Source organism: Melopsittacus undulatus, chromosome 1 (assembly GCF_012275295.1).
Source record: "Melopsittacus undulatus isolate bMelUnd1 chromosome 1, bMelUnd1.mat.Z, whole genome shotgun sequence".
NCBI lineage: Eukaryota > Metazoa > Chordata > Aves > Psittaciformes > Psittaculidae > Melopsittacus > Melopsittacus undulatus.
This window is the reverse complement of record NC_047527.1, coordinates 56,059,262-56,085,404: the sequence shown is the minus strand read 5'-3', so window position 1 is coordinate 56,085,404 and position 26,143 is coordinate 56,059,262. Positions and strand designations below refer to the sequence as shown.

General features: G+C 35.8%; 1 protein-coding gene across 1 annotated transcript in view; it reads left to right on the top strand.

The window, feature by feature from the left end:
• Positions 1-564: 564 nt before the first annotated feature.
• LOC101868001 (cadherin-19) overlaps positions 565-26,143 on the top strand; it is a 33,813-nt gene continuing 8,234 nt past the window's right edge. The window contains exons 1-8 of the mRNA XM_005153452.3: positions 565-762; positions 3,286-3,580; positions 7,418-7,537; positions 8,793-8,957; positions 9,731-9,915; positions 11,153-11,406; positions 14,561-14,697; positions 18,667-18,788. Coding sequence (XP_005153509.1) covers positions 565-762; positions 3,286-3,580; positions 7,418-7,537; positions 8,793-8,957; positions 9,731-9,915; positions 11,153-11,406; positions 14,561-14,697; positions 18,667-18,788 — 1,476 coding nt within the window. The remainder of the gene's footprint in view (positions 763-3,285; positions 3,581-7,417; positions 7,538-8,792; positions 8,958-9,730; positions 9,916-11,152; positions 11,407-14,560; positions 14,698-18,666; positions 18,789-26,143) is intronic.

Genomic DNA, 26,143 nt, shown 5'->3' with positions numbered 1-26,143 from the left:
CGTGGTACCCTACAGCCTTTGGCATTTTTGAAGGCATTTTCTGAGTTGGGAAAGAAGGAAAGAAGAGGTTAAAAAACTGTCTGCACTGCTCTGTTTCAGCTGTCAGTCATCAGGGCCACTAAGGCTAGATTTTCACCCTTCAGGTAGTTCTGTGACTGGAGCCCAAAATGAGCCCTGCCTAAGCAGAAACATGCAATTATTTCAATTAAATTATTCTTAGGCTACACAATAGAATTACCCAGCTTAATTTGGAAGATGAATTAATTGAAGGATGATTTTCCTTTTTTTTGCATATCCCTGTGTGGGATATTCATAACAGACAGTTGAAACACGACTTTCATGCCAGAGTCTCTAAGAGAATCTCTATTTTAATCAGAAGCAGACTTTGTTTTGGCTCTTTCCTTTTAGGGAGAGGAGGAGGTTTTTCACACTGCAAGTCATCTCTTACATTTGAACAGAATCAATATGTAAAAGTGGAAAGAGAGAAGTGATGCTTTATCAAGATTTTTTTTCTTTTTTCCCCCCTCTTCCACAGATGAAGATTGATTGAAAGAAGAGTTCAGCATGAATTTCTCTGAATTGCTGTCTCTCACACTGATGCTGGTTCAACTTCGTCCCTGCTCTCCAAGCACGCAGAACTGCTTGGCTCAAAACACGTATCAGTCTTCCACAGCAGTTCGAAGAGTGAGACGTGGCTGGGTATGGGAGCCACTTTTTGTAACTGAGGAACAGACTCCAGTGGTGCCCGTGTATGTTGGACAGGTATGATAAGTAATGATTCAAGAATGGTGCAAGGTTAGATTTGATGTGATGATTACCAGTTTGCTACCTTGACTTGGAAGACCAAGCACCTCCAGCAACCTGGCAATATAAAAAAAAAAAAAGCAAAAATTGAATCTTTGGGAGCTGTAATTGGGCAGCACAACATCTCTCCTTTACTGTGACCTGACTTAGGTTCAGAGAACTCCAAGAGCTTGAGGTTGTGGCAGTACCAAGGACCATCCTTTACCTATGTCTGCTGTCAAGGAAACTCCACATTCACTCTGTTACTAGAGCTGTCTCCATATACAGCAGATGAAGGTATCAAGACAAAAAGTTCTTTTCTGTTTTCTGAATGAAGGTTAAGGACTTATTTATCAACATCGGGCAATTTCCTTGTGCTATTTTTGGCAAGGCATCAAAGCAGCCATACTGAGTGCAGTGTAGTTTACAAACAGTATTTAGCATGATTTTATATTACATTAAGTAGCAGCTGATTTATCCCTCATTAATTTTTAATGAAGCAGATTAGTACTAAATCCTTTTACCACTGAGAAACTACAGGAATTGGCGTGGTTCATTAGATTAATGTAGGTTTAGCACAAGGAGCAATTATTCTTCACCCTCCTCTAAAAATGTGCTTTAAGATAATTGCCTTAATTGTCTTAAGGTAGGCTTTATCTACCACTTTCTTCTCTTTCTGATGGTAATTATTATTATTATTATTAAATACTTTTTTTGTATGCTAGAAGTAATTGTAATCTTGAGATCTAGTTTCCTTTTCTTTAAGGCAATTTCTAGATGAATGAACCCAAATAAGCTTAACTGCTAATTAACTAGTACTAAAATTTAATTGGGCCCAAAGGGTGAAGTGTTCAAAATTCATTAATTACTTTTTCACAGCTCCTTCGAAATAACTACTATAGAAGTGTGATGTCTCACTTCTAAAAGAAAGTGTAGACATACTGATTTCTTTAATAATTACTTTTCCATAGCTTGAAAACATTTTCTTGCAAATAAGTTTTGTAAATGTCATATATTTTCACACAGCGTTAGAAAAATTTCATAATCTCTCCTCTATATTTCTCACAGGTAAATGATAGGGATTTTTTATTGAAGAGTATAATTAATTTTAGTCTAAACACTGTCCAATCAGACATATGTATTTGTGCCTTTTTATTGAGATTATGCTTTTCTTTTGGTAAATGAAATTATAGCCTATAATCAACACACAAATTTTTCATAAATAAGGCACCGAAGGAGACCGCGTCAAAGAAAGTAAAAAGATAGTCTATTTTTAAGTCGCTATTCCCACTTCTTATCTACAACAAAAAGACTATGAATTCTTTTCTGTACAGGTTAATAAAACAAGTAAGCTGAGGATCTTAACTATTCTTTTTCAGCAAATATAATTTGTAAAAGATCTCTCATCTAACATGGTCAGGGGCATGAAAATATTTTTGGGGTGAATGATGCTGCATGAAGTGGTTCAACACATGTTATGTATAAAAAGGCAGCACGAGGCACACTTCTCTAAAGGTCTGGTGCACTCTGTGATCAGATCTGAACCTCATCTTGGGTTAAAGATCTAGATATACACCACCTTTCCCATGCCTTGGGGTTCATGAAAAGTAAACCAAGATTATGGATCAAAAAAAACCTGTGGTAACCCTTAGGCAGATATCCATTTTGTATGGTGTTAAAATGAATTTGGCTAGACCGCTCGTAAAGGGCCGAATCTGCCCCATATTTTGCACAAGACTACTTAATTTCAAAACATTTGACTTTAAGTTGTTCATATTTTAAATGTTCTAAATGTTAAATAATTAAGTTATTGCTATTCAAAAAGTAGTTGCACATTGTTAATATGAACAGAACTGGTTTGTTGTCATGAACAAATGAAGCTGGACCACAGTGATCTCCAGGGCTCAGCTTCATCAGAGGAATCATCATCATAAAGTTCATCTTAGCAAGACAACAGAGGATGCAGATATTCCTGGAAGGAAACGGAAAATGTCTATCAATTTATTTAAAAATAAATAATACAGGCTTATACCACAGAATAACATTTCATCTCTTTAATATTTCAACAGAAATAGAACTGTCTTTCATATTTACACTTAGTATTGCTGAGTGCAAAAAATATATACAAAACTCACAAAGTACATTTGTAATTTGTAATAATAAAAAATTTAGATAATGTTTAATGACCTTCACATCGTTTTCAGCAGAAGTTTATGAGAGCTGATGAAGAAACAAAGTAAAGTAGGTACTTGCATTCATTCCCTTCAATTTAAAGTGGCTGAAGCAACTTTTATTCAGGTTTACCACAAATTTATATGTTTATTATATAAAAACTTTAAAACTGAGTGCTGACTGGATGAAAATGTGACAGTACCCTCTTTTAAATAGGCTCACTAGTGCCAGCACCCATTGTAGAACAAAATAAAAAACCCCCTACAATGCAAATTCCAAAACTTTGCACCTCCCAAAATGCGGCTAATCTTTTCTGGTTTGTACTTACAGGTGCAATCAAATTTAGACAAGCAGGATGGCTACCTAAAATACACTTTGACTGGGGAGGGAGCTGGAAGCATTTTTATCATTGATGAAGATAATGGCAAAATTTACGTGACACAAAAGCTGGATCGAGAAAATAAACCCTTCTACACTCTAAGAGCACAAGCAATTAACAGGAAGACTCAGCTTCCTGTTGAACCTGATTCAGAATTTATTATCAAGGTTCGAGATGTCAATGATCATGAACCACAGTTCTTGGATGGACCTTACATGGCCACTGTTCCAGAGATGTCACCTGAAGGTACTGCATGGTGTGAACCAAACTCCTTATTTCCTGACTTTTTTCCTGATAGCTATATTGATATAAAAATTTAATAACATATTTTATAGACTGTCTTTTACAAGCTTGGAAATTTTTAAAGGCATTTGTTTAAACTGAAGGTTGTGCACACCTGTTCTGGCTTCAGAGGACAGTGACTGCACTTCTGAGATGAAACCTATTTCAGTGTGCATCCTAAAACATTAATCCTACATGGAAAGTTTTAAGCTCACAGTACATAGAAACAGTAACCAACTTAAATTTGCAGTATTGGTACCATGATGGCATCAATATCAGTGGTTTTCTTACAGTAAAATAGAATATCCTCTTGCATAATGAAGGATGTAGACTAGAATTAGTTTAAATTATACAGTGCAATAGACTTGCACTTTGCTCCTTTTCAGAGCTCTCTAGCAGTTCAACGCACTGCTATTAGAACTGGAATCTCCTAGCAATTTTTTCCCAGAAAACGTGCTCAGGAACTGTGATCAATACTTGGGAAAGCACTTCACTGTTAGTGAACATTTTGTCTGAAGCTAAGAAAGCAAGGATAGAATTATTTGCAGCTGGTCACTTGTCTCAGAGAACCATAAAAAACCAGAAAATCAAAGCAGAAAAAATTTGCCTAAAGTTAAGAAGAAATATCAACATAGATACACAAATAGGCCAACAGATTAGAATATATTTTACTTCTTGTCTCTCTTTTAGGTTCAGTATTAAGTTTTATTAACATTTTATATGCAAGTGGCACAGTAAATGAAAAGTGTGTCAGCAAATGGACTCGTATAACACAGGGCTGTGTTTTTCCCTCAGCCATTTGGTACAATTATACATACATTAAGTATCTTTGATATACCTGTTAAACTTGTATTAATGTAGTATGCCTGACAACATGGTTAAGACTCACACGCAATAATACATTGGTATTTAATGTTTTCATAGATTTCAATTTCCAGTTAGAAAAATTAATAACAATTTGTCATATGAGGGACCTGTAGTCTACCTAATGGGTTGCAATATATGTCGCACTAATATGTTTTGCCAAGAAGGGAAAAACGAAGGCTTCAGAAATACAAAGAAAAAACTTATACAGCAATCAGCAAAATGTTGTTTGCCGTAAATCAAGATACTAAAAAGCAATAAATGTGTAAGCATGTTTACTATCCAGTTTAAGACATTACTTATAAAGAAAACCACATATTTGGGGCTAAACTTTACCTCAGCATCACACAGACTCCCATATTCAAAAACACGTTTGAAAGCCTACACAGTTAATTTACCCCTACCATGATGTCCATTTTCACATACATGTTGTGAAACTGTATCATAGTTCAATTGTCAATTATATCATGTCATGCCTGCAATGACAAGAGTTGGATTTTGGGGGTTATTTGGGGTTTTTTGTTTATTTATTTGTGGGACGATTCTGTGTTAATTGGTTGTTTTAAAGATATCGTTTATACCTGATCAATTATTCTTCTCCAATCACAGAGTTACAAAAAAAAAAAAAATGGCTTTTTGGATTTTCTGACCACATAACATCAACATTGTAATTTCTATCACTAAAATAGAAATGTATAGGTAAATATGATTCCATTCAGTAAATGGTTTGGGTTTTTTTTTTTTTTTTTTTTTAGGCTAACTGTATAAAGAAAAACAGACTTCATAGCAGTGAAAAATTAAAAAATAAAAGCATATTCTAAACCCAGGATAACATTTTTCTTCTTCTTACTACATAGTCTATATGTAATGTAGAGTCTCATATAGTGATCATGAAATCTGTCATAAAAAAACGTGGGAAAACTATGCCTTCTCTTTGCATGGTCTATGGCCTCTTCAGTTTAGAAATAGTTTTTCTTCTGAGAGTGTAGGACATCTGCTTTTGCTTTTCCTCCAGGTCATCCCCCTCTTTCCGAGGTGCCCCTTGCCTGCTCACCTTTTCATTATATCCAACAGTTGCACCTCACTGAGCCCAACTGGGCAAATTCTGTGTTTCTGCCTCCTACTATATTCTGAAAGAGTCAATAGGCAAGCAGAAATGTAGGCTGAGGCTTAAGAGGAGGAGCAAAAGCTGGTTTAATTTCAACATTTCTTTCTAAAGATTAGAAATCATGCAGAAAATGTATCTACCTTTAAATGAGTGAGATGCACAAAAGCTGTAATAATAACATTGCAGTCCTACATATGTTAGATTTTGTTCCTGATTTATTAAATATGGCATTGTAAACAAGTCAATTTCTAAACATAGTTGTGGGCGCTTAGATTTATTTAGTAAAAAAAGGTATTTATAACAGACTGTACTTCTTGTATTATTCATTACTCTCTTCCTTACTAGCACTCCATTTTTATTTTTTTTCTTTCAAAGCGACTGCATGCAAGTAATATTAAATTGTCTTACAGGATGAATTTCCTGTATTAGAACAATTTCCGTAGACCATAGCTTACTCAAAATTAACAGTTTTGTAGTTGAAGATTTCCTTTACCATTCAATCTTATTAAAGAGTACTGTTATTTCTGAATCATATATGTGCCCTGATTAAATATTAATCTGTCATTTTAAATTTAACATTTCCCCAGAAGAATAAGAAGTAGTATATATATGTATACATCTACACACATATTTGATGCATACCTATTTGTTGGAAGTTCAGTATTGTAGGTACGTTTTGAAGGACATATAACTCCAAAAGGTAGTGGCAACTGATAAGGTTTTCGTCTACCTCTATACTGAGAGAATATAACATGCATTACGGAGTCACTTCAAGTGCTGCCAAATAAACTGAGAGAAAATGCAAAAGATTATTTTTTTTTAATAAAATATTTCATTCAACATAACCTTATATGAGAAAGCATTCTTAATTTCTATTTAAAAATAAAACTATATAACTGATGGAAAATTCAGAAATAAATATATTTGCTTTACTAGAGATAAGTATCAACCTTGAGTTTGTGTTTCTGATCTAACTCTTTGCATGCCATAGTTTCTCCTTTTTTTTCTCCTCCAGCTATACTAGTAAACAATTCCAACCATGCCAGAAAGTTTTAGAAAGTAGCTTGACTACCTGCCATTATTTACAAGAAGTGATATTTGTATCCTTTTGCAGAACCTAGGTGAGGAAAAAAGACAAAAATAATTATTACCTTTCAAAATTATATTACTGTGAATATTACCAATCTCGTGGCATTGATGGTGCCATGAGATTGCTGTCAGTCTTGTATTTAGGACATAACCAGCTTCCAGCCAGAGGTGGAATCAAGCTCTGCAGATTGATTCTGCTGCGGTTTTGCACTACAGATTCTGCTGTCCCTCTTGCAATGGGACAGGCTCATTAAAGACTCAAGCATAAAAAATATTGTCAGAGCCTTGTTATACTTCTTGGCTGCTTTTTTTGCTAACAATTAATTTCTTTGTCATCAGTAGGCCTACTGGTGATAACGCAGCTGTGTTTTCTTATTCCCATGGTAAACTTCCATAGAATACTTTGAAGAATATACAACGGGAAGAGAAACAATTATTTGTACTCCATTCACATATCAGAAGATACATAGTCTTTTAAGCAACATACAGTGCTGAAAAGTCATATGCTATTTATTTATATTTTCATTCAAAATTTGAATGCAACAAGAATAGTTGCTGAGGAATTATTTTCCCTTTTTAATGATAAATTTTAGAACATGCCATTTGCTCCTGTAAATTTTCAGGACTTTTTTGGCAAAATAACTGGTTTGTTAAAAGCTTTTTTTTTAAAAAAAAAGGTTTTATATTTCGTAATTTGTACAAGAAGGCAATAAGCACAGTCTATTTTATTTTTCCTTAAGGTACTTCAGTTATACAGGTAACAGCTACAGATGGTGATGATCCTTCTTATGGGAATAGTGCCCGTCTACTTTACAGTCTCATTCAGGGACAGCCTTATTTCTCTGTGGAGCCAAAAACAGGTACTACAAATAATCTCGCAACTTGAAAACATTAATAAACTAACATGAAATGGATGTAAAAATGTCTTCATTCAGACACAAACATCAACTAATACTACCTTACATTTGCACATCTTTGCATAGGTCGCAGATTTAAAAACCAATCAATTCTTTCTCTGAAATACTTTCTGTTTGAAGAACTAACAATTTATTTAGAAAACTATTTTGCTAAGGAAATGAGTTGGATTCTGAGTACCTCATCCAGCAAATGGATCTAGGAAAAATTCTGGATTAACAGCTCTATGACTCATTATGTGACATTCTGTTATGGTTTAAGCCCAGCCAGCAGCTCAGAACCACTCAGCCCCTCTCTCACTCTCCCCCTTCCTGATGTACGCAGGATAATTCCTATCTCTTGTGCTAAAAAAAAAAACACAAGTATGTGACGTCTGTCCAAAAATCCTGATTTCTGGTTGTCCTGCGTTAAGCAGTAGCAGTCATTTTTCTCCTTCTTAGTAACTGGTGCAGTGCTGTGATTTTGACTTTCAGCCTGGGAACAACGCTGATAACACTGATGGTTTCAGTTGTTGGTAAGTAATGTTTACTCTGACCAAGGACTTTGTGAGTCCAGGGAGGAGGGGAAGTCAGGAGGAATCAGAGATAGGACCCAAACTGACCAAAGAGGTATTCTGTACCGCAGCGTGTCATGCCCAGTATATAAACTGGGGGCGGTTATCCTGAAGAGCTAGATCACTCCTCAGGATAGGCTGGGTATTGGCTGGCAGGTGGTAAGTGGTTGTATTCTCTTCTCTTGTTATTTCCCTCATCGTTATTATTATTGGTGGTAGCAGCAGTGGTTTGTGTTATACCTTAGTTACTGGACTGCTCTTATCTCAACCCGTGGAAGTTACATTCTCTTGCTTTTCCTCCCCATCCCTCCAGGAGTGGGGGAAGAAAGGTGGGGGGGGAGAATGAACAAGCAGCTTCGTGGTTCTGAGTTACAGGTCGGGCTTGAATCATGACACTGGTGAAGAAAGATGGTTATGTATGATGGAGGAGATATATTTTATGTTTTACTCCCCACATCTCAAAGTATGCAGAATGCTTCTGTCATACAGCATAGATGTTACCATGAATACTAATTCTCAATATTAGGACAGTGTACATGTCAATTAATAACTGCATCAAAGGATGCAATTTATCAGATAATATATGGTCAGATATTGGGAAAAAATGGGACTATTATTTGTTTTTTTATTATACTTTTTGATTTTAGGGGTCATCAGAATGGCTTCCCAAACGGATAGAGAAACAAAAGAACAGTATTTGGTCATCATTCAAGCCAAAGATATGGTTGGACAAGCAGGGTCATTTTCAGCAACAGCCACTGTTACCATCAACCTCTCTGACATCAATGACAATCCACCTAAATTTCAACAGCGTGAGTATAGGCTACTTAAAATAGTTGAAGCCTTGAGGAAATTTAGATGTACTATAACTCTGTTAAGTTCACTGGGAGGTCTGTGCTTTGACTTCAGTGTATAGATTTAAATAAAAATAGAATGAATTCCATACAAAGCTCAAAAATGAAAAGAAAAGCTATCACTACAAAAGATCTCAGGTCTGCGGTTTTTATCAGTAGGCTTTTGAGATAAATGACTTACTAAACTGCTTCCCATACAGTTTAATTTGTCTAAGTCTAAAATCTGGGCTACAGGATATTTAGTACCATTTTACCTCACCTCCTTTCTTTTTCTCCTTTTTAAATTTTTTTTCCAACAGATACTGTAAAATTCATGGCAGATAAGTTGACCTTCTCTTCTAGCTGTGCTATCAAGAAGAACTAGTGAAATGCAGTAGGGAAGTGCTGCTGTCCCCTCTTTTATCACCCTGTTGGTTCATAGAATCATAGAATAGAATCACAGCTTTCCAACCCTTGGGCTGGAAATGACCTTTAAAGGTCATGTATTCCAACCCAGCTTCAGTGAACAGGGACATCTTCAACCATACCAGGTTGCTCAAAGCTTTGTCCAGACTGACTTTTTTGTGTTTTGAAGGATGGGGCATCTACCACCTCTGTGGGTGACCCCTTCCAATGTTTCACCATCCTCATTGTAAAATATGTCTTGGCTTTACTCAAATTTCTGAGATCCTTAGGCCATCATAGCTACAGCTAAACTGTTCACTAAACTGTGGTGGCATTTATTTCCTTAGGACTCTATTATATGAGTGTCTCTGAAGAGGCTCCTGTGGGCACTACTGTAGGCAAAGTCTTCGCAGAAGACAGTGACATAGGGGAGAATGCAGCCATGAACTATTCCATTGAAGGAGATAGTTCAGATGTTTTTGATATCATTACTAACAATGAGACTCAAGAAGGAATCATCTTATTGAAAAAGGTAAGATCTCAGAAACCTTCTAAACAATCTCTGAATAGTGGAATGACCCTTCTCAAGCAATCTGGATGTTCAGAACAGGCTTATTGTTTTGCATTCTACTATATGTTTCTTCAGCATTTGTGATATGATTAGGATATTGGGGGAATAAAAAGAAAAATGTTTTTCTTTCTGTTTACTTTTCTTGACTCATTACTACTGAATACAAAAGTGACAAAGTACCTCAGTGTTATTCCTATCTGTGCAACAGTATATTCTCATTGTGAGAAAACGTTCTTCTGTGCATGATCTGTAAAATCTTTATCAATAAGTTGTGCACAATATTTCCTCACTTCGAGCACCCTTTGTTAAACTTAACTGAAGCTGGAATGTGCTACAGTATTATAATCAATGGTGGTTTTGTTATGACATAGCTTTGAAAAAACACTTGTCTCAAAAAAAGATACCAGTTAATTAATTGAGATATTTAAGAGGCTTTGATACTGTGTGACTTATTTTGGAATCAAATGATCAGATTTCTGGGTCACCATCTGAAATGATGATAGATATAGATAGTCTAGCGAGATCCAGGATCAAGAAGAACTGAGTGCTATAAATTTGATAGTTTGGAGTTTTGTGGGTTTTTTTTTCTATTTGGATTTATTACAACACAGGAAGGTATTTATTTCGTTGTTTTTTTTGCTTTTTTATTACAGAAATTAATGACTATATAAAATAATAATGTGCTTATTATTAATAATAATGCACTTATCAAACACTCATTGTTGCTTTTGGGGATTTATTTCTTTTTAAGGCTAAATTTTAACATAATTGTATTAACCCCTACAGATTAACTGACCCATTGTTTATGTGAAAATAAACAACAGTGTTCACTAAACTTACAGTTTAGTAAAAGTAGAAAAAAAAAAGTAGAAACCTACATCAGTTTTAACCTTAGTGAACCAAGCATTAATAGAAGTTGTTTTTCTTAGGGGTGTCATTCTACAGAAAGACTTCTTTTAGTGTTGCATTAAAGCCAGCCTGCATGTGATAGCAAAAAGAAATGGCATAACAGAGTTTAATTTTAAAGTGTTTTTAACAGAAGAAAAAAACCGTAGTAGTAACTCCTTTTGAAAAATTCCCAAAAGAAGGGTATTGTTTTTTTTTTGTTTTTAATGTCTCACCACTTCCCGAACTGTATTTAATTCAAATGTGAAACAAAAAAAAAAAAACAGTTCTACTTCTCTTTCTTTCTTAATAGAGAGTGGATTATGAAAGTAAGAAGAGATACAGTATTGGAGCAAAAGTTGTAAACAGGTACATCGATGATCGTTTTCTGAAAGAAGGACCATTTGAAGACAAAACTATTGTCAAAATTAATGTGGAAGATGCTGATGAACCTCCAGTTTTCACCATGGAGAATTATGTGATGGAGATTGCTGAAGGGGCTGTGAGTGGCTCACTGGTGGGAGTTGTAACTGCTAGAGATCCAGATGATGATGACTCCCCTGTCAGGTATCCAACTTAAATACAAACAGGCCTTAAACATAAATGCAGTTGTGATTTCCAAAGGCTATTTCTGTTCCTGACCTTGGTTCATGATTACACTTAATCAAGTTTTCATTGTGATAGTCCAGGTTATTCTAAGTGTCATGGTTTAACTCCAGTAGCCTTCTAAGGACAACACAGCTGCATGCTCACTCCCACACACACTGGGGTGCAGGAGAGAATCATAAGGGTAGGAGTGTGAAAACTTCTAGGTTGAGGTAAAGACATTTTAATAATAATAATTATTAATAATGATAATAAAAAAGAAACAAAGATAACAACAAAAGGGAAAAGAAAAGCTACAACAAAGCCTCAAGGAAAACAAGTGATGCAAAAAAAAACCCAAAACAATTGCTTACCATCTGGTGGCAAGTGTCTACCCCCTCCCAGTTTTTTTGCTGAGCACGATGTCATTAGTAAGGGATATCCTTTTGATCAGTTGGGATCTGCTGTCCCAGTTGTGTCCCCTCCCAGATTCTTGTGCACACCCACCCTGCTTGCTAGTGGGGTGGCATGAGAAACAGAAAATACACTGTCACTGTGTAAGAAACGCTTAGCAATAATCAGAACATCCTTGTGTTATCCACACTGTTTTTTGTCACAAATGAAAAACACAGCCTTATCCAAGCTACTATGAAGAAAATTATCTCTATCCCATCCAAAACCAGTACAATAGGTTAAATCCTGACCCCTAACCAGAAATCTATATAAATGAACTTTGTGCATTGTTGCAATCACTTTGAGACAGAACAATATTTTAGACAGTGGCCTGCAAGAGGCTGAGCACAACAGCAGAGCTATGATATCACAGCCAAACCTTATAAATGCTTGGAGGTATTCAAGTCTGTTCCAAATCTGGAGATACAGAGAGATGGATTCATTGCTGGAAGGGAGACACAGAACAGCTCCTCTGGCATCTGTTCAGCTCAGCATGACTAAAAATTTGCTATCGCCCTACATCTACTACAATTGCCCCATAAAGATATTATATAAAAAGAGCCCCCCAAGCTTTTAATTTTACAAACTAATTTTTCTGTCTCTTGTGGGAGAAAGCAGGTAATTAATCTTTAATATGGGGTTTATAATTGCAACAGCTTCTTGAGTTGCTTGATGTCACTATGTACTGTGTAATTTTGATAACATAGGTTATAGGGGAAAATGAATGAGCCACAAAATAATTTATGGTGTGTAGACTCCTAATAGAAGAAATATATATATGTTGGACAGAGCCTTGGGTGATATGGTCTACTGCAAGGCAACCTACCCATGGCAGGGGGGTTGGAACTAGGCGATGTTAAAGACCTTTACAACCCTAATCATTCTACGATTCTATGATGATTTTATGTGTGTGTGTGTATATATATATAGACCTATAAGTATGGTTTCAGAGGTTTAGTCAATGAAAGGTCATTTGTTATTTTACATTCATTTACTGTTATAAAGTAAATTGGTAATAGATTAAGTAAGAATAAATAAAAATATACATATATTTCCTTTTTTATAAAAAAGAGCTTTTTCTGTGGTTTCTTTAGATGACTGAAACAGCTCCTGTGAAACATTTACACATAGTCCAGTCTATGACTTCTTAGATTGAAATATTTTGATGGAATTTGCTACAAAGTGAATATGCCTGCATAGTCTCAAAACAGCAATGCATATGTTGCATTATTGAGTTTCTTTAAAATAGAGTATGTCACTTCTAATATAAAGATATGTTTATTGTGTGAAATGCCATGCATTTGAATCTAATTTTTAAATCATTGCTATCACAAATTACAGCAGCTGCTTATAATATAGAAAGCAGCTGTGTTGCCTTGTGGACCCCAGTTTTCAAACAGAGTGAAAAAAGACATGCAACAAAAACTCACTGCATCAATAATAAAATATAACTAAAAATATCCAACAGTTATTTACTGAAACTTATCTATGAAGAATCAGATTGCAATAAAAAGAAAAAAGAAAACACAAACAAACAAATAAATAAAACAAAACACTAATGTGAGAAAACCATAAACAAGCTTTGGGAAGGGATGATGAAGAATACTTACATTAAAAAAAATAACTGTAAATCCCTAAAATAGAAGTTTATAAACGTCAAATCTTTGGGTCAAATAAAAACTTTCACTGTCTATTTTGTGCTGGTTCTCTGATTTACCCTTCTACCGATTTTCAAAACAGACAAAATGTAACTATAAATAATAAGTTAGAGAGTCATCCAACCTCTGGCGTATAATCTGAGCTGCAGTCCTAAATGCCAAGAGGAAAAAGAAAGACTTTGTGAAGCACAGCTAAAGGTACAATATGAGAGGGAGTAGTTGCATGTGGAAATTCCAAACTGGAGTGGTAAAATCTTTTCAACTCTTCAAACAGGTTTTATTTCCATGAAATAGACTCTACTAAGAACTGTGACATATGGTCTTCTTTTTGTATGGCATGAAAAATACTAGTAAATATCCTTTCCATTTGAACCAATATCTTTGGTGTCTTTTTCAGTCCATCTCTGGCCTGTGACCAGTGGTTAGACTTTAACAATTTGAATGGTATGTATGTATGCATGCGTGCATGTGCATGTCCACATATGGACATAGCATCCAGTGCCTTTTCAGTGAAGATTCAGGAACACTGGACTCATTTGAAACCATCTCTTGTATTACGATTTTGTACTCTGTCTAGGTGTCACCTCATTACAGATAGTTGTCTGTCTTTCTCATTCCCTTGGCATCAGAGCATGTCAGCAATGATAAAATAGATTTGCTATTATACCTCCACTTAGCTGTTAGTGTTATTCATTTCACAAGTGACAATTTTGCTGTTTCTTTTCAACTAAGTCATTCACCTGCTGTGAGCCTGACTTAGAAGATGAATAATGCATTTCAGATTCAGTTCACATTAATATAGATCTGAGACATATTTAGTTATATAAAAAGAAGAGCTTTGATCTTGGCAGCAGTGAATTTTAAATGTTTATAAGTATACTTTTTTCATGATCTGAGTTGTTACAGCACACATTTATATGTATATATGCACAGATCTCTTTTCTCAGATGACAATAACTTTCTATGTCCTTGCTCCTGATGGAACATTTCAGTATTAAGGAGTCTCTTTACCTTTTTTGGTGCAGGTACTCTATTGTCCATGGCATGCATTTAAAAAGATTGTTCAGCATCAATGAACACAATGGAACAATCTTTACAACTAAACCTCTGGACCGAGAGGTAGCTTCTTGGCACAATATAACTGTTACAGCCACAGAAACAAGTGAGTAAGAAATTTATGGAACACTGTGGTTTATAAACTCTGAACTGTAATTATCCTCTGAATATGCCTTCTTTTAAATTGAGAATGCATGCTTCTTTCTTATTATAGTACTGTTGCTTGCTACATTAAGGAGCATTATTAAAATGATTTGTTAAATGGAAATAAGGTGCATTTGAGCTCCAAGGTCCTGTGCTTTCATAAAAGATGACCTTATAAAAAAAAAAAGAAAAAAAGGAAATTGTAATAGGATTGAGACTGTAATGCTTTCAAGTTATGCTGAAGCATATGAATTGCTCCTGCAGTGCAAGATCTTATGTTAAATTAGACCCTGGTTAATTTCACACCAGATTTTTGACTAGTGTGAAATTAGCCAGGGTCTAATTTAACATCAGTCAGAAACCTGTGGGTCAAAATAATTGTGAATGTAAGGCCCAAACCAGCTAGACTTCTATTCAAGGACAATTAATACTGTGAAGCATCCTTTATATAGATTTCACCTGTCAGGTTTTTCTTAAAGTCAAATGCAAAGAGATGCTGTTTGTACTTTTGGTGATCTAGTTGCACTAACTCTGAGACAACAATCTAGAAAATGAACAGCTACTGGTTTGTAAGGCTGTTTAACATGTTTATTTGGATATTATTTAAAAACTAATCACATCCATCTTCAGGAAGGGGAGAAAACTTATGAAACTAGAGTCCAATCAATAAATTGAACAGGTTCTGCCAAATAGTTTTAGCATAGTTTTTAATCCCAAATCTCAATTAAATTTTATTACTAAGACTACTTTAAGCACATACTCATAAATTACATTGTTCCTAAAAAGGAGCATTCCCTGTTTATATGTAGAATATTAAAGCTAGAAGTTTAATATAGGAAACTCAATAGCCATTTTCAATGAAGTCTATCATTGTGTTTGGGAATCAATAGCATTATCATCCTTTTCAGCTTCTCTGTGAATTTTTAAGCACAAAGGTATTTTACTTCTCACATTGTTGGGCAGCTAGCAGGTGTTTGCAACATTGATCTCTGGCATATTTTTGTCATTTCTTGAATAGCGCTATGGAAACACAGCAGGATGACTTAGATCTGGACTTTTCTGTTTAGTTAAACAATAAAATGGGAAAGACCCAAATGTTACAAATGAATAACTGTCTCCTGCAGCAAAAGAAAATGAGTCTTTCACAGTAATGAAAGTTACTGTAGAGAAACCAAGCCCTCATTATCTTCATGTTTTTATTCATTATTTCTTTAATGATGATAAGGTCACTGTCTATAACACTATATTCAAAAGCATTGAAGTTAGGTCACCTTGGTCGAGGCATAACTGAAATGATTTATATCGTGAATAGCCTTTTATTCCTATAATCATATACTGTGTTTATGCAACATTTTGTGGATGACTTTGTTCCACAGAAACCAAATCTTCTGTAATTTCAACTGAAGGAGTCACTCTGTTTCACTTAAAATTGTCATTAAATACTTACCAGACAGATTCCAAGAGTGGCTTTTTTTTTTTTTTTTTTTGTAATGTGTTGCTTCCTCTCAAAAAAATGCCTGTGATTTCAGGAAAATCTAAAACTTCCATACTCTTATCTTCCAACAGCAATGTGAGAAATGCCCTTCCTCATAATTCAATCATATACTGAGGAAAAAAAAAAGCCCCAAATAAATGAAGCCAAACTAAACCAAACAAAGACAAAAGAAGAACACAACAACTGATATATAGTAAGGAAGTAGAAATGAGGCTATAACCAAGCATAAATAAAAAAGAAGGGTTATTTGGTAAAACAGATGTGAACGGCAGCTCTAGGCTGAAAGATGATATATAAATGTTTGTGCAAGCAAACGGTAGGCTTTAAAGCCAATATAGTATACATTAATCTTATGAACAAGAAAGGTGGGAATACACCAAGGTAGCTGGGTCCTTCTCATATCACTTTGTACATGACTGAAACCACCAAAGGTATTCCCTGCCTCCTAATAAGTGTTACAAAATTTTCCTCTCAATCCCAATCCAGCCAAATATCCACCCTACATATCTGATTCTGAATTAAGTAAAAAAGGTTAAGTCCTGCGCTCTGTATTATTTTGAAAAGGGATGTATTCTACTTTTTATGTTTATTAAAAAAGAATAAGCCAAGCACTGTTTCATTGCCTATTGTCTTATTATGGATATTGAGAATCAACAAGAGAAATGTCATCCCACAAAGTATTTTTGAGATGACTCTGACAGATCATAAGCTTTGGTAAATTAGCAAGGCTCTGATGATTACGCATGAGGAATAACAATGTGAAACTGCTGAGTAGCTAGCCCTTTATCTCTGTGGTAGTTGCTTTTGCTGCCATTTCCTTTGGCAAAAGATTCAAAGCTATCAGCACAGATTCCACAAGATCCAAGAAAACAAATGTTTGCTCCAAGCAACTAGTGAATTATACATTAAAAAATCCAGGTAGGAACCAACCAAACCCATAGAGTTTGAAGTGAGACAGAAAGGAATAAATGTTGCAGTGAAGCTTCTTGCCTACTAGAGTAATACATTACATCTTGGAAAGGCAGACATTTCTCAGTGCTATGCAATGTGAATGAGGATTTGATGTGCTGACAGGAAAAGGATTTCTCAGAAGTACTCAGTGTAGAATCATGGAATAATTTAGGTTGGTTAAGACCTTTGAGATCATAGAGTTCAACCATTAACCATTGTTGCCCTTCTCTGGACCCACTCCAGTAGCTCAGTATCTCTCTTTTAGGGAGGTATCCAGAACTGAACATCATTGGAGGTGTAGCCTTACTACTCAGTACAAGGGGATGATTGCTTCCCCAGTCCTGCTGGCCACACTAGTTCTGATATAAGATGGGACGATATTGACCTTCTTGACCACCTAGACACACTGACAGCTCATGCTCAGCGGGCTATCAACACCTCCAGATTCTTTTCTGCCAAACATCTTTTCAGCCACTCTTCCCTAAGCCTGCAGCTTTGCATGGAGTTGTTGTAACCCAAGTGCAGGATCCGGCACTTTGCCCTGTTGACCCTCACGCCATTGGCCACAGCCCATCAATCCAGCCTACCCAGATCCCTCTACAGAGCCTCCAGCAGATCAACACTCCCTCCCAGCTTAGTGTTGTCTTCAAACTTACTGAGGGTGCACTAGGTCCTTTTGTCTAGACCATTGATAAAGATATTAAACAGAACAGGCCCCAGTACTGAGCCCTGGGGAGCACCAGTTGCAACCAGCCACCAACTGGACTTAAACCCATTCACCACAACTCTTTGGTCTTGGTCATCCAGCAAGATTTTACCCAGCAAAGAATATGTCTGTCCAAAACATGAGCAACTGGTTTGTCCAGGAGAGTGCTGAACCTCCATATCTTCCTTCCCTTGGTATTAGGTGACATATTTATAAACATTTTTGTTACATAAACAAATAAGTTTTTCAGCCTTCAACTCCTGCGCCATGAAACTAATAAAGTTAAGCTTTTCCTTGTCTGAGGTAATTAGAGCACTACAAATGTGTAAATGCAGTACTTGCAGGAAAAAAGGGACTTACATTAGCAGTTTATTTTCGTTTACATAAAAGAATAAGCCATATTGACATATCTTTTATATCTAAAGCCACATTAATAAAGTGTACTTGGATAACAGAAGCAGTACAGCTTCATAATACAAAACACCTAATAAGTAAACCCTCTATGTAAATAATACTTTGAGCAAAAATAAAAGCTAAATAAGCTCAGCTTATTAAGTTAGTCTGTATTGCAATTTCTCCATGTTTAGCAGTGGCAGAAATATTTTTAAAGTATGTGAATTTTGGTGAAATTTTCTCCCAAATATTCAACATTACAAAATACTAAAAAGTAAGAGTGACAGAAAATATTTAAGAATTATAAAATTTTAAAATGTCCACATTATTTTAAAATATGAAGTAAATTATTTGTGACTTGATTTCTGTCTTTTTTTATCCTTTAGGAAATCCTGAAAAAATTTCAGAAGCAAATGTGTATATACAAGTTCTTGACATTAATGATCATGCACCAGAATTCCCTCAATATTATGAAACATTTGTTTGTGAAAATGCAGTTTCTGGCCAGGTAAGTGTGAAAGAGTTAGCCATCAGTTTCTTCATTGCAATGAAGATTTGTTCTGTGATGCTACTATTCAGTATTGATCATTTCAGTACTGTGCATACAGGCTGTATTTTGTCTATTTCCAAAATTAGTTCTGTTGATACATGTATAGCTTTAAATTTCAGAAGACTGACATTTACTTTTCCCACTTCAAAAAAAAAATCAACACATCTTGTTTGTCTGCAAAAACAGGTAACAAGGTAGTACAGACAGAAACTTCCGCAAAAAAACTCAAACATAAGACACAGATTTGCTTCCAGTTAGTGTCACAGGTGTAAAACCTGGGCCTGGTATTTTCAGACAGCGTAACATAGTCTGGAAGAACCAAACTAAGACCAGGTTCATACCAGATACTCATTTATGGTGAACTGATGTTTCATTTATAGCCCATGCGGCACCATCACTAGCTGGCAGCTTAAGCGATTGTTGTATTAAGCATCCTTCCCTGTAGGATTTTTCCATTTCCTACTCATCACCATTAGGAATGTTTTAGCATCGGTCAGGTGACCCATCCCCCCAGCTACACCGTTGACTCCAACAGTCATTTGTTCTTTTATGGTTTTATTTTGTTTTTTGGTTTTTGTTTGTTTGGTTTTGTTTGGGGTAGGGTTTTTTTGTTTTGTTTGCTTTATTTTGTATTTTTTTAAGCTACAAAATGAACAAAAAAAGCTATAGACAGAAAAATGCTTGTTTTTTTTTTTTTCATTACATGATTTAGCATTACTTGGACATATCAAAAAGTCCTTTGGGGATATCTGTTATGGCTATTTTCAAATGTTTTACTGTGTTTTGATTTCTGAATCACAGAGCCTCTCTTTTTACTGCAGCTTAGCTGACTTTAGTCTACAGTTGAATAAAGCTTTCCCTTTTGCTAAAGTAATTTCCTTATAGATTTTTGCATCTGTTCATGCTTCTGTATGAGCAGTTGATTTGTTCATTCTGCATTTGGTAATTTCCACTCAGCAAAAGCGACCTCGTGTTCAGAGGTGCTTGCAACAAGACATTTCTTTTGGACTTTAGGCATCTCGTTGACAAATCAAGCACAGGCATTAAAGCAAATGCTGCTTCATGTTCCTTGTATTTAAGACACCATGAATTAAATATGGAAGCTTATAAAATGAATATTTGTATTCCATGTTTTGGACTTGCCTATAACATAAAAACCCACGAGATTTATTTCCCAAAGTTTTTATTATTCTGTCATTGCTCACAAATAAGATCTGTGTGCTAACCCATTATTGGCTACTTTTCAATAACAATCAAGTATTTATGTTTTGTGTATTTTGAGAATCACTGGAAAAAATGGCACTGTGAAAAGTAGTAGTAGTAGTAGTAATAATAATAATAATAAAATTAATAATTATAATGTCTTTGAGCATAGGGTACAGAATTATTCCTGTTTAACATTGTAATATATTACTGGGTGATGAGCATGATAATTTTTCCCTTTTTAAAGACAGGTAAAATGTTAATCTATTTTATTTATTTATTTTTTAGTTGCTATAGCTTTTTGAGAGTCATAGGCATCTTTAGTTTAGCTTTTGGAGAGCAAAACAGGAATGCAAATAATCTTATTAAATTATTTTAGGAAGAACAACAGGAAATTGTAACTGATATACATAATAATCACAGTCAGAGTTATGATATTTTATTCAATGTTTATGATTTGAAACAGAGTTGATGATAGCTTATCTCCTTCAGTGCTATTATTCTTTTTACTTTTTACTCACAGAGAAAAGGTTATTATTATATCCAAAATATATTAAAACAAAAGGATTACATTTCAGTATGTGGGACTGTAATCTGATATTTAACAATAAAAATGGATGTAAGGAAGATAGATAAATAGAGTTTGGCATAATTTTAAAACTATTAATCATGTTTATTAGAAATTTTGAATGAATTTTTCACCATCCATTTCAGGTTAAAGTTCTGTACTGTCCTATAATCAAAAAGTCATATGTATACTAACCACAACTAAAATTTCCTTTTGAATATTTCAAAACAACTTTCACTTCACTACCAGTATTAAATACACTATTTTTAAAGTTGCTTGAACATCATAGTTCCTATGTAAAATAGACTTCTATACTAGTACAACTATAGCTAGTAACAGACCAAATAGAACAATATTAAAAGACATCTGAACCTCAGACCTTTTGACTTTATAAATGTAGACATGGTAAATGATCACCACAACAAGTTATTAATTCTTTATAGCTACCCTTTGTGTGTGTGTGTGTGTACAGTAACTACAAACTGTTGAATTCTAGAGGAAATACTCCATAAAAATTACCAGAACATAAAGTGGGCCATATCTGTCCCAAATGTGACAGTAGAGACATCTCAGCAAAAACGTGTTTGACCCAGAAAGCTTAAATACCAAGGCATTAATAAATTAACCAAGCCTAAAAGTGCAGCTTGAAAGTTCAACATAAACTACATAGAATCATAGAATAGTTAGGGTTGGAAAGGACCTTAAGATCATCTAGTTCCAACCCCCCTGACATGGGCAGGGACACCTCACACTAAACCATATCACCCAAGACTTCATCCAACCTGGCCTTGAACACTGCCAAGGATGGAGCATTCACTACCTCCCTGGGCAACTCATTCCAGTACTACACCACCCTAACAGTAAAGAATTTCTTCCTTATATCCAGTCTAAACCTCCCCTGTTTAAGTTTCAACCCGTTACCCCTTATCACTACAGTCTCTAATGAATAGTCCCTCCCCAGCATCCTTATGGGCCTCCCCTTCAGATACTGGAAGGCTGCTATGAGGTCTCTAAGCAGCCTTCTCTTCTCCAGGCTGAACAGCCCCAACTTTCTCAGCCTGTCTTCATATGGGAGGTGCTCTAGTCCCCTGATCATCCTCGAGGCCCTCCTCTGGACTTGTTCCAACAGTTCTATGTCCTTTTTATGTTGAGGGCACCAGAACTGCACACAATACTCCGAGTGAGGTCTCATGAGAGCAGAGTAGAGGGGCAGGATCACCTCCTTTGACCTGCTGGTCACGCTCCTTTTGATGCAGCCCAGGATATGGTTGGCTTTCTGGGCTGTAAGCGCACACTGAAGCCGGCTCATGTTCATTTTCTCATTGACCAACACCCCCAAGTCCTTCTCCACAGGACTACCATGAATTTCCTTTTTGCCCAACCTGTAGCTGTGCCTTTGATTGCTCTGACCCAGGGATAGGACCTTGCACTTGGCATGGTTGAACTTCATAAAGTTGGCATCAGCCTACCTCACAAGCGTGTCAAGGTCCCTCTGGATGGCATTCCTTCCCTCCAGTGTATCAACCGAACCACACAGCTTGGTGTCATCGGCAAACTTGTTGAGGGTGCACTCAATCCCACTGTCCATGTCACTGACAAAGATGTTCAACAAGACTGGTCCCAACACCAATCCCTGAGGGACACCACTCATTACCAGTCTCCAGCTGAACATTGAGCCTTTGACCACAACTCTTTGAGTGCGGCCATCCAGCCAGTTCTTTATCCACTGAGTGGTCCACCTATCAAATTGATGACACTCCAATTTAGAGACAAGGATGTCATGTGGAACAGTATCAAACGCTTTGCACAAGTCCAGGTAGATGACATCAACTGCTCCATTCCTGTCCATCAATTTGTACCCCGTCATAGAAGGTCACCAAATTGGTCTGGCAGAATTTCCCCCTAGTAAAGCCATGTTGACTGTCACCAAACACCTTGTTGTTTTTCGTGTGCCTTAGCATGCCTTCCAAGAGAATCTACTCCCAGATTTTGCCAGTCACAGAGGTGAGACTGACTGGTCTGTAATTCCCCGGGTCATACATCAAATATCTTATGTGTAAGGAGGCTGACCCTCCAGAATGTGCATATTTATATGCACAGTAATTTCAGATATTGGTCTTTCTTTGTGTCATGCAGTAAATAGATTTCAGCTGAAGACAAGCTATACTGAACAAATCTACATTCTGAATTACTGTTGTCTTCTCTAAAGCATATTTGTTCTGGTAATTTTAAGTTCCTGTAATTTGGAGTTCACATACAAAATGACTTTGGTGTTGCAGCTTGCTTAGTAATTTTTATTCGATCCAAAGCACTGACTGTATATGCAGACCACTTTGAATTAAAAAAAAAGAAAAAACACAGATTTATTTATTCAGTACTTGGCATATAACAAAATAATCAGCAGCTACATTGCAGGAGAAGAGTACTCATTTGATATTACTTTTTAACATAATGAAAAGTTGACACAAGAGGAAATCTTTAAGCAAATTCTAGGGGTTTATATTTAATGTTAAAAATGAGCAGTTAGCTGAAACAGGTCCTTCCTAGGAAATCATGATGTAAAATTAATTTTGGTAGCAGAAAAGAGAAAGGGATAGGTTAGTAAACCAAGGTTTATTATCCTTTTTTTCATCCTTTAAAAACCTGATCTTAGTAGCAGTGATAAGAAAATACAAAGTTAAAAAAAAAAAATAAAACCAACAATGAGGGCACACCTTAGAGTATAAAACCCTAGCCAAGCTCTGAAAATACCATATATTCCAGCAAGCCCATACTGTAAACTACACCTGTAGATGCAGTGAGTGTAACCTCTGACATTCTGGAACAGTGGGAACAGTGGAATATGGAAAATTCAATTTTCTGTTTTATATGGACCATGATTCAACAACATTATCTCATAGTAGAATGGAACAGGTGGGAAGAGTTTATCAGCATATCCACACATAAAAAGGCACCTCAGTGTCATGATGCTGTGGTTTAAATCAGAATGCATGGCATAAGGTTTGTAATTACTATTCCTTTGCTGAGATGCACATAATTTTATTTGCAGTTGAGAAGAAACTCTTCATAGTAGACCCAGAGAAATCAGATCAATATTGTGCCAACTTGCTTTAAGTAAAGAATAATAGGCAACAATCAAAAAGACAACCTTGGTCTTGAGGTAGAAGGTCTACCTCGAAAATGCAGGTGGTGACTATAGTGGACTGTAGTCTTTCACCTACACTAAACTCTGATGTTCATTAAACATTATTAAGCAATGAGAAAAAAAAAAAAAAAACTACTACTTAAAAGGCATCTTTAAGTTTGAAGAAAACCAGTTCTTCAGTTCCCAAACAGGTGGATAATCAGATCTCTTACATCCTATAAAATACAACAGAGCTGCTATTCAAGGACACAGGGGAAAACAAAACAAAAGAAACTAAAGTAGAGAGGTATCAAATCTTTTCCTACTTACTTCATCTGTTTAATGGGAATGCTAAGACTATATTTGGATATGGAAGCATGCACAAAAGACTCCAAATTATACACTCTGCCACTAAAATTAACTCTACTGATGGCTGTGCAGATGAACATCTCCATAATTGAAAGTCAGCGAGACCACTTGTAACTGAGGAAATTAATTTTCAATATATTTTCATCAAGACTACCAAGCTGACATCTACTCCATACCTTGTTATTTCTAAGACAACCTGCAGCTATACATTCAGTCCAGAAGTATTTACAAAATATCCATGAGATATGAGAGTTGTAACTGATATCTTAGGCTCCTTAACTAATGATATTTATTATCTGAAAGCAACTACTAATCAGGTGGATGAAGAAGTTGAGTATAACAGGCCACATCTCTTTGTGATCTTTGATCAAAGTAACCCTTGATGTTCCCACAAGTGATCTCAGTGTGTTTAGAAAGAAATAGTAAATGAGACCCACACCTATGAACTTAAATCAGTTTTTCAAGAAAAATCAAGTTAATGAATCTGAATTTAAAAAAGATTTATATTTTCAAATGGACTGCTGGATTATTAAGGCTTCTAGGTTAATGATATTTGAAATAAGAGATTATACAGTAATTATATTTCAGTATAGTCAATACAACCACTGATAAAACCTTGCAAAAACAACACATCATTCACTCTATTTACTTTGCGCATTAAATGTAAGGTATTTTTAAACCTTAACTCACAAACAGTAAATGCAGTTCTTTAGTCTGTGATTCCTGCTTCCCTAGTGAAAGGCCAAAGCCTCATAGTTTAGATGTAAAAAAGCCTAGGAAAGCAGAAAAAGAAAAAAAGTTTCCCTTCTCTCTGGGTGACTTTTTCTTTACTCAGCAAAATCAGAGCTGCCTATTGCTCTCTGAATATTTCATAGACTCATCTGGGTTTTGCTGCATCTTAGTGGAAGTGTTATAGTGAAAAAATAAACAATAAGGGTTTGCCCTCTTCTTATGTTCCAGATGTTCCCCTGCTTGTAAGGTGAATCCTTAAAGGCATGTGAGTATGTCTAGAATAATCTCAAGAGTTTTAGGTTTGTGTTGAATAACAACATAGTACAGATCAAAAAAAAGGAAGGTGGCTGATTTTTTCAGCTAGCCAGATACTCCTCAGAATTTTAGGGATTGGATTAGATATAGATAGAATTCATGGAGGCAAATACCTTCTGTATGTAACTTAGTGAAAGTTACTAATGAAATAGCAAAACAGTAACTAAGTCACAACTGCAATAATTTTATGATATTCAAACATGAGAAGCTCCTAAAAATATACTTTTCAAAGACATTGCAACTATCTGATTGAATAACTGTTAATGTAAATGAAAACTAGAAGTATAATTAATGCTTCTGGTTTGGTTTGTTTTGATTTGTTCCATTGGTGAGTGAGTAGGTAATTCTTTTCTGCCAAGTAACTCAACTAGAAACAGAACAAAACAAATAAAATTAAATGTGGCTAAGATGTCTGTGTAGATTGCTGTGTTACTCTTTGTCGTGGTTTAAACCAAGTCCCCTAACTCCTGGAGAGTTCGGAAGGAGAATACAAAGAATGTAGCCCCCACGGATTGAGATAAGAACGGTTTAATTGCTAAGGCATAACACAAAACCCCTACTGCCATTCACTACTACAAATAATAATGATACAGCAAACAGCAAGTGAAAAGAATACAACACCCCACCAGCCACCGACCCATAACTCACTCCACCCTGCTTGGCCGAGCACCATGTGTTCCCTCCTCCATTTTTCTCCAGAGCTCCATCCCTCCAGCTCTCTCTTTCCCAGTATGCATCCTGGGCATCACGTGCTATGGTATGGAACACCTCATTGACTAGCCTGGGTCAGGTGCCCTGTCTCTCCTTCCTCCCGGACTCCCCTCCTCCACCTGGCTGGAAAAAAACCTTGAACAAAAACACCCTCAAAACATACTCAAACCATGACACTCTTCATCTTCAGTCTAGCCTGACACACTGAATTGTATGGACAGACATACAAAGTCTTTTCTCAGCTACAGCCTTGGAGATGTTACCAGGAAATTATTAACAAAAGTCAATGCA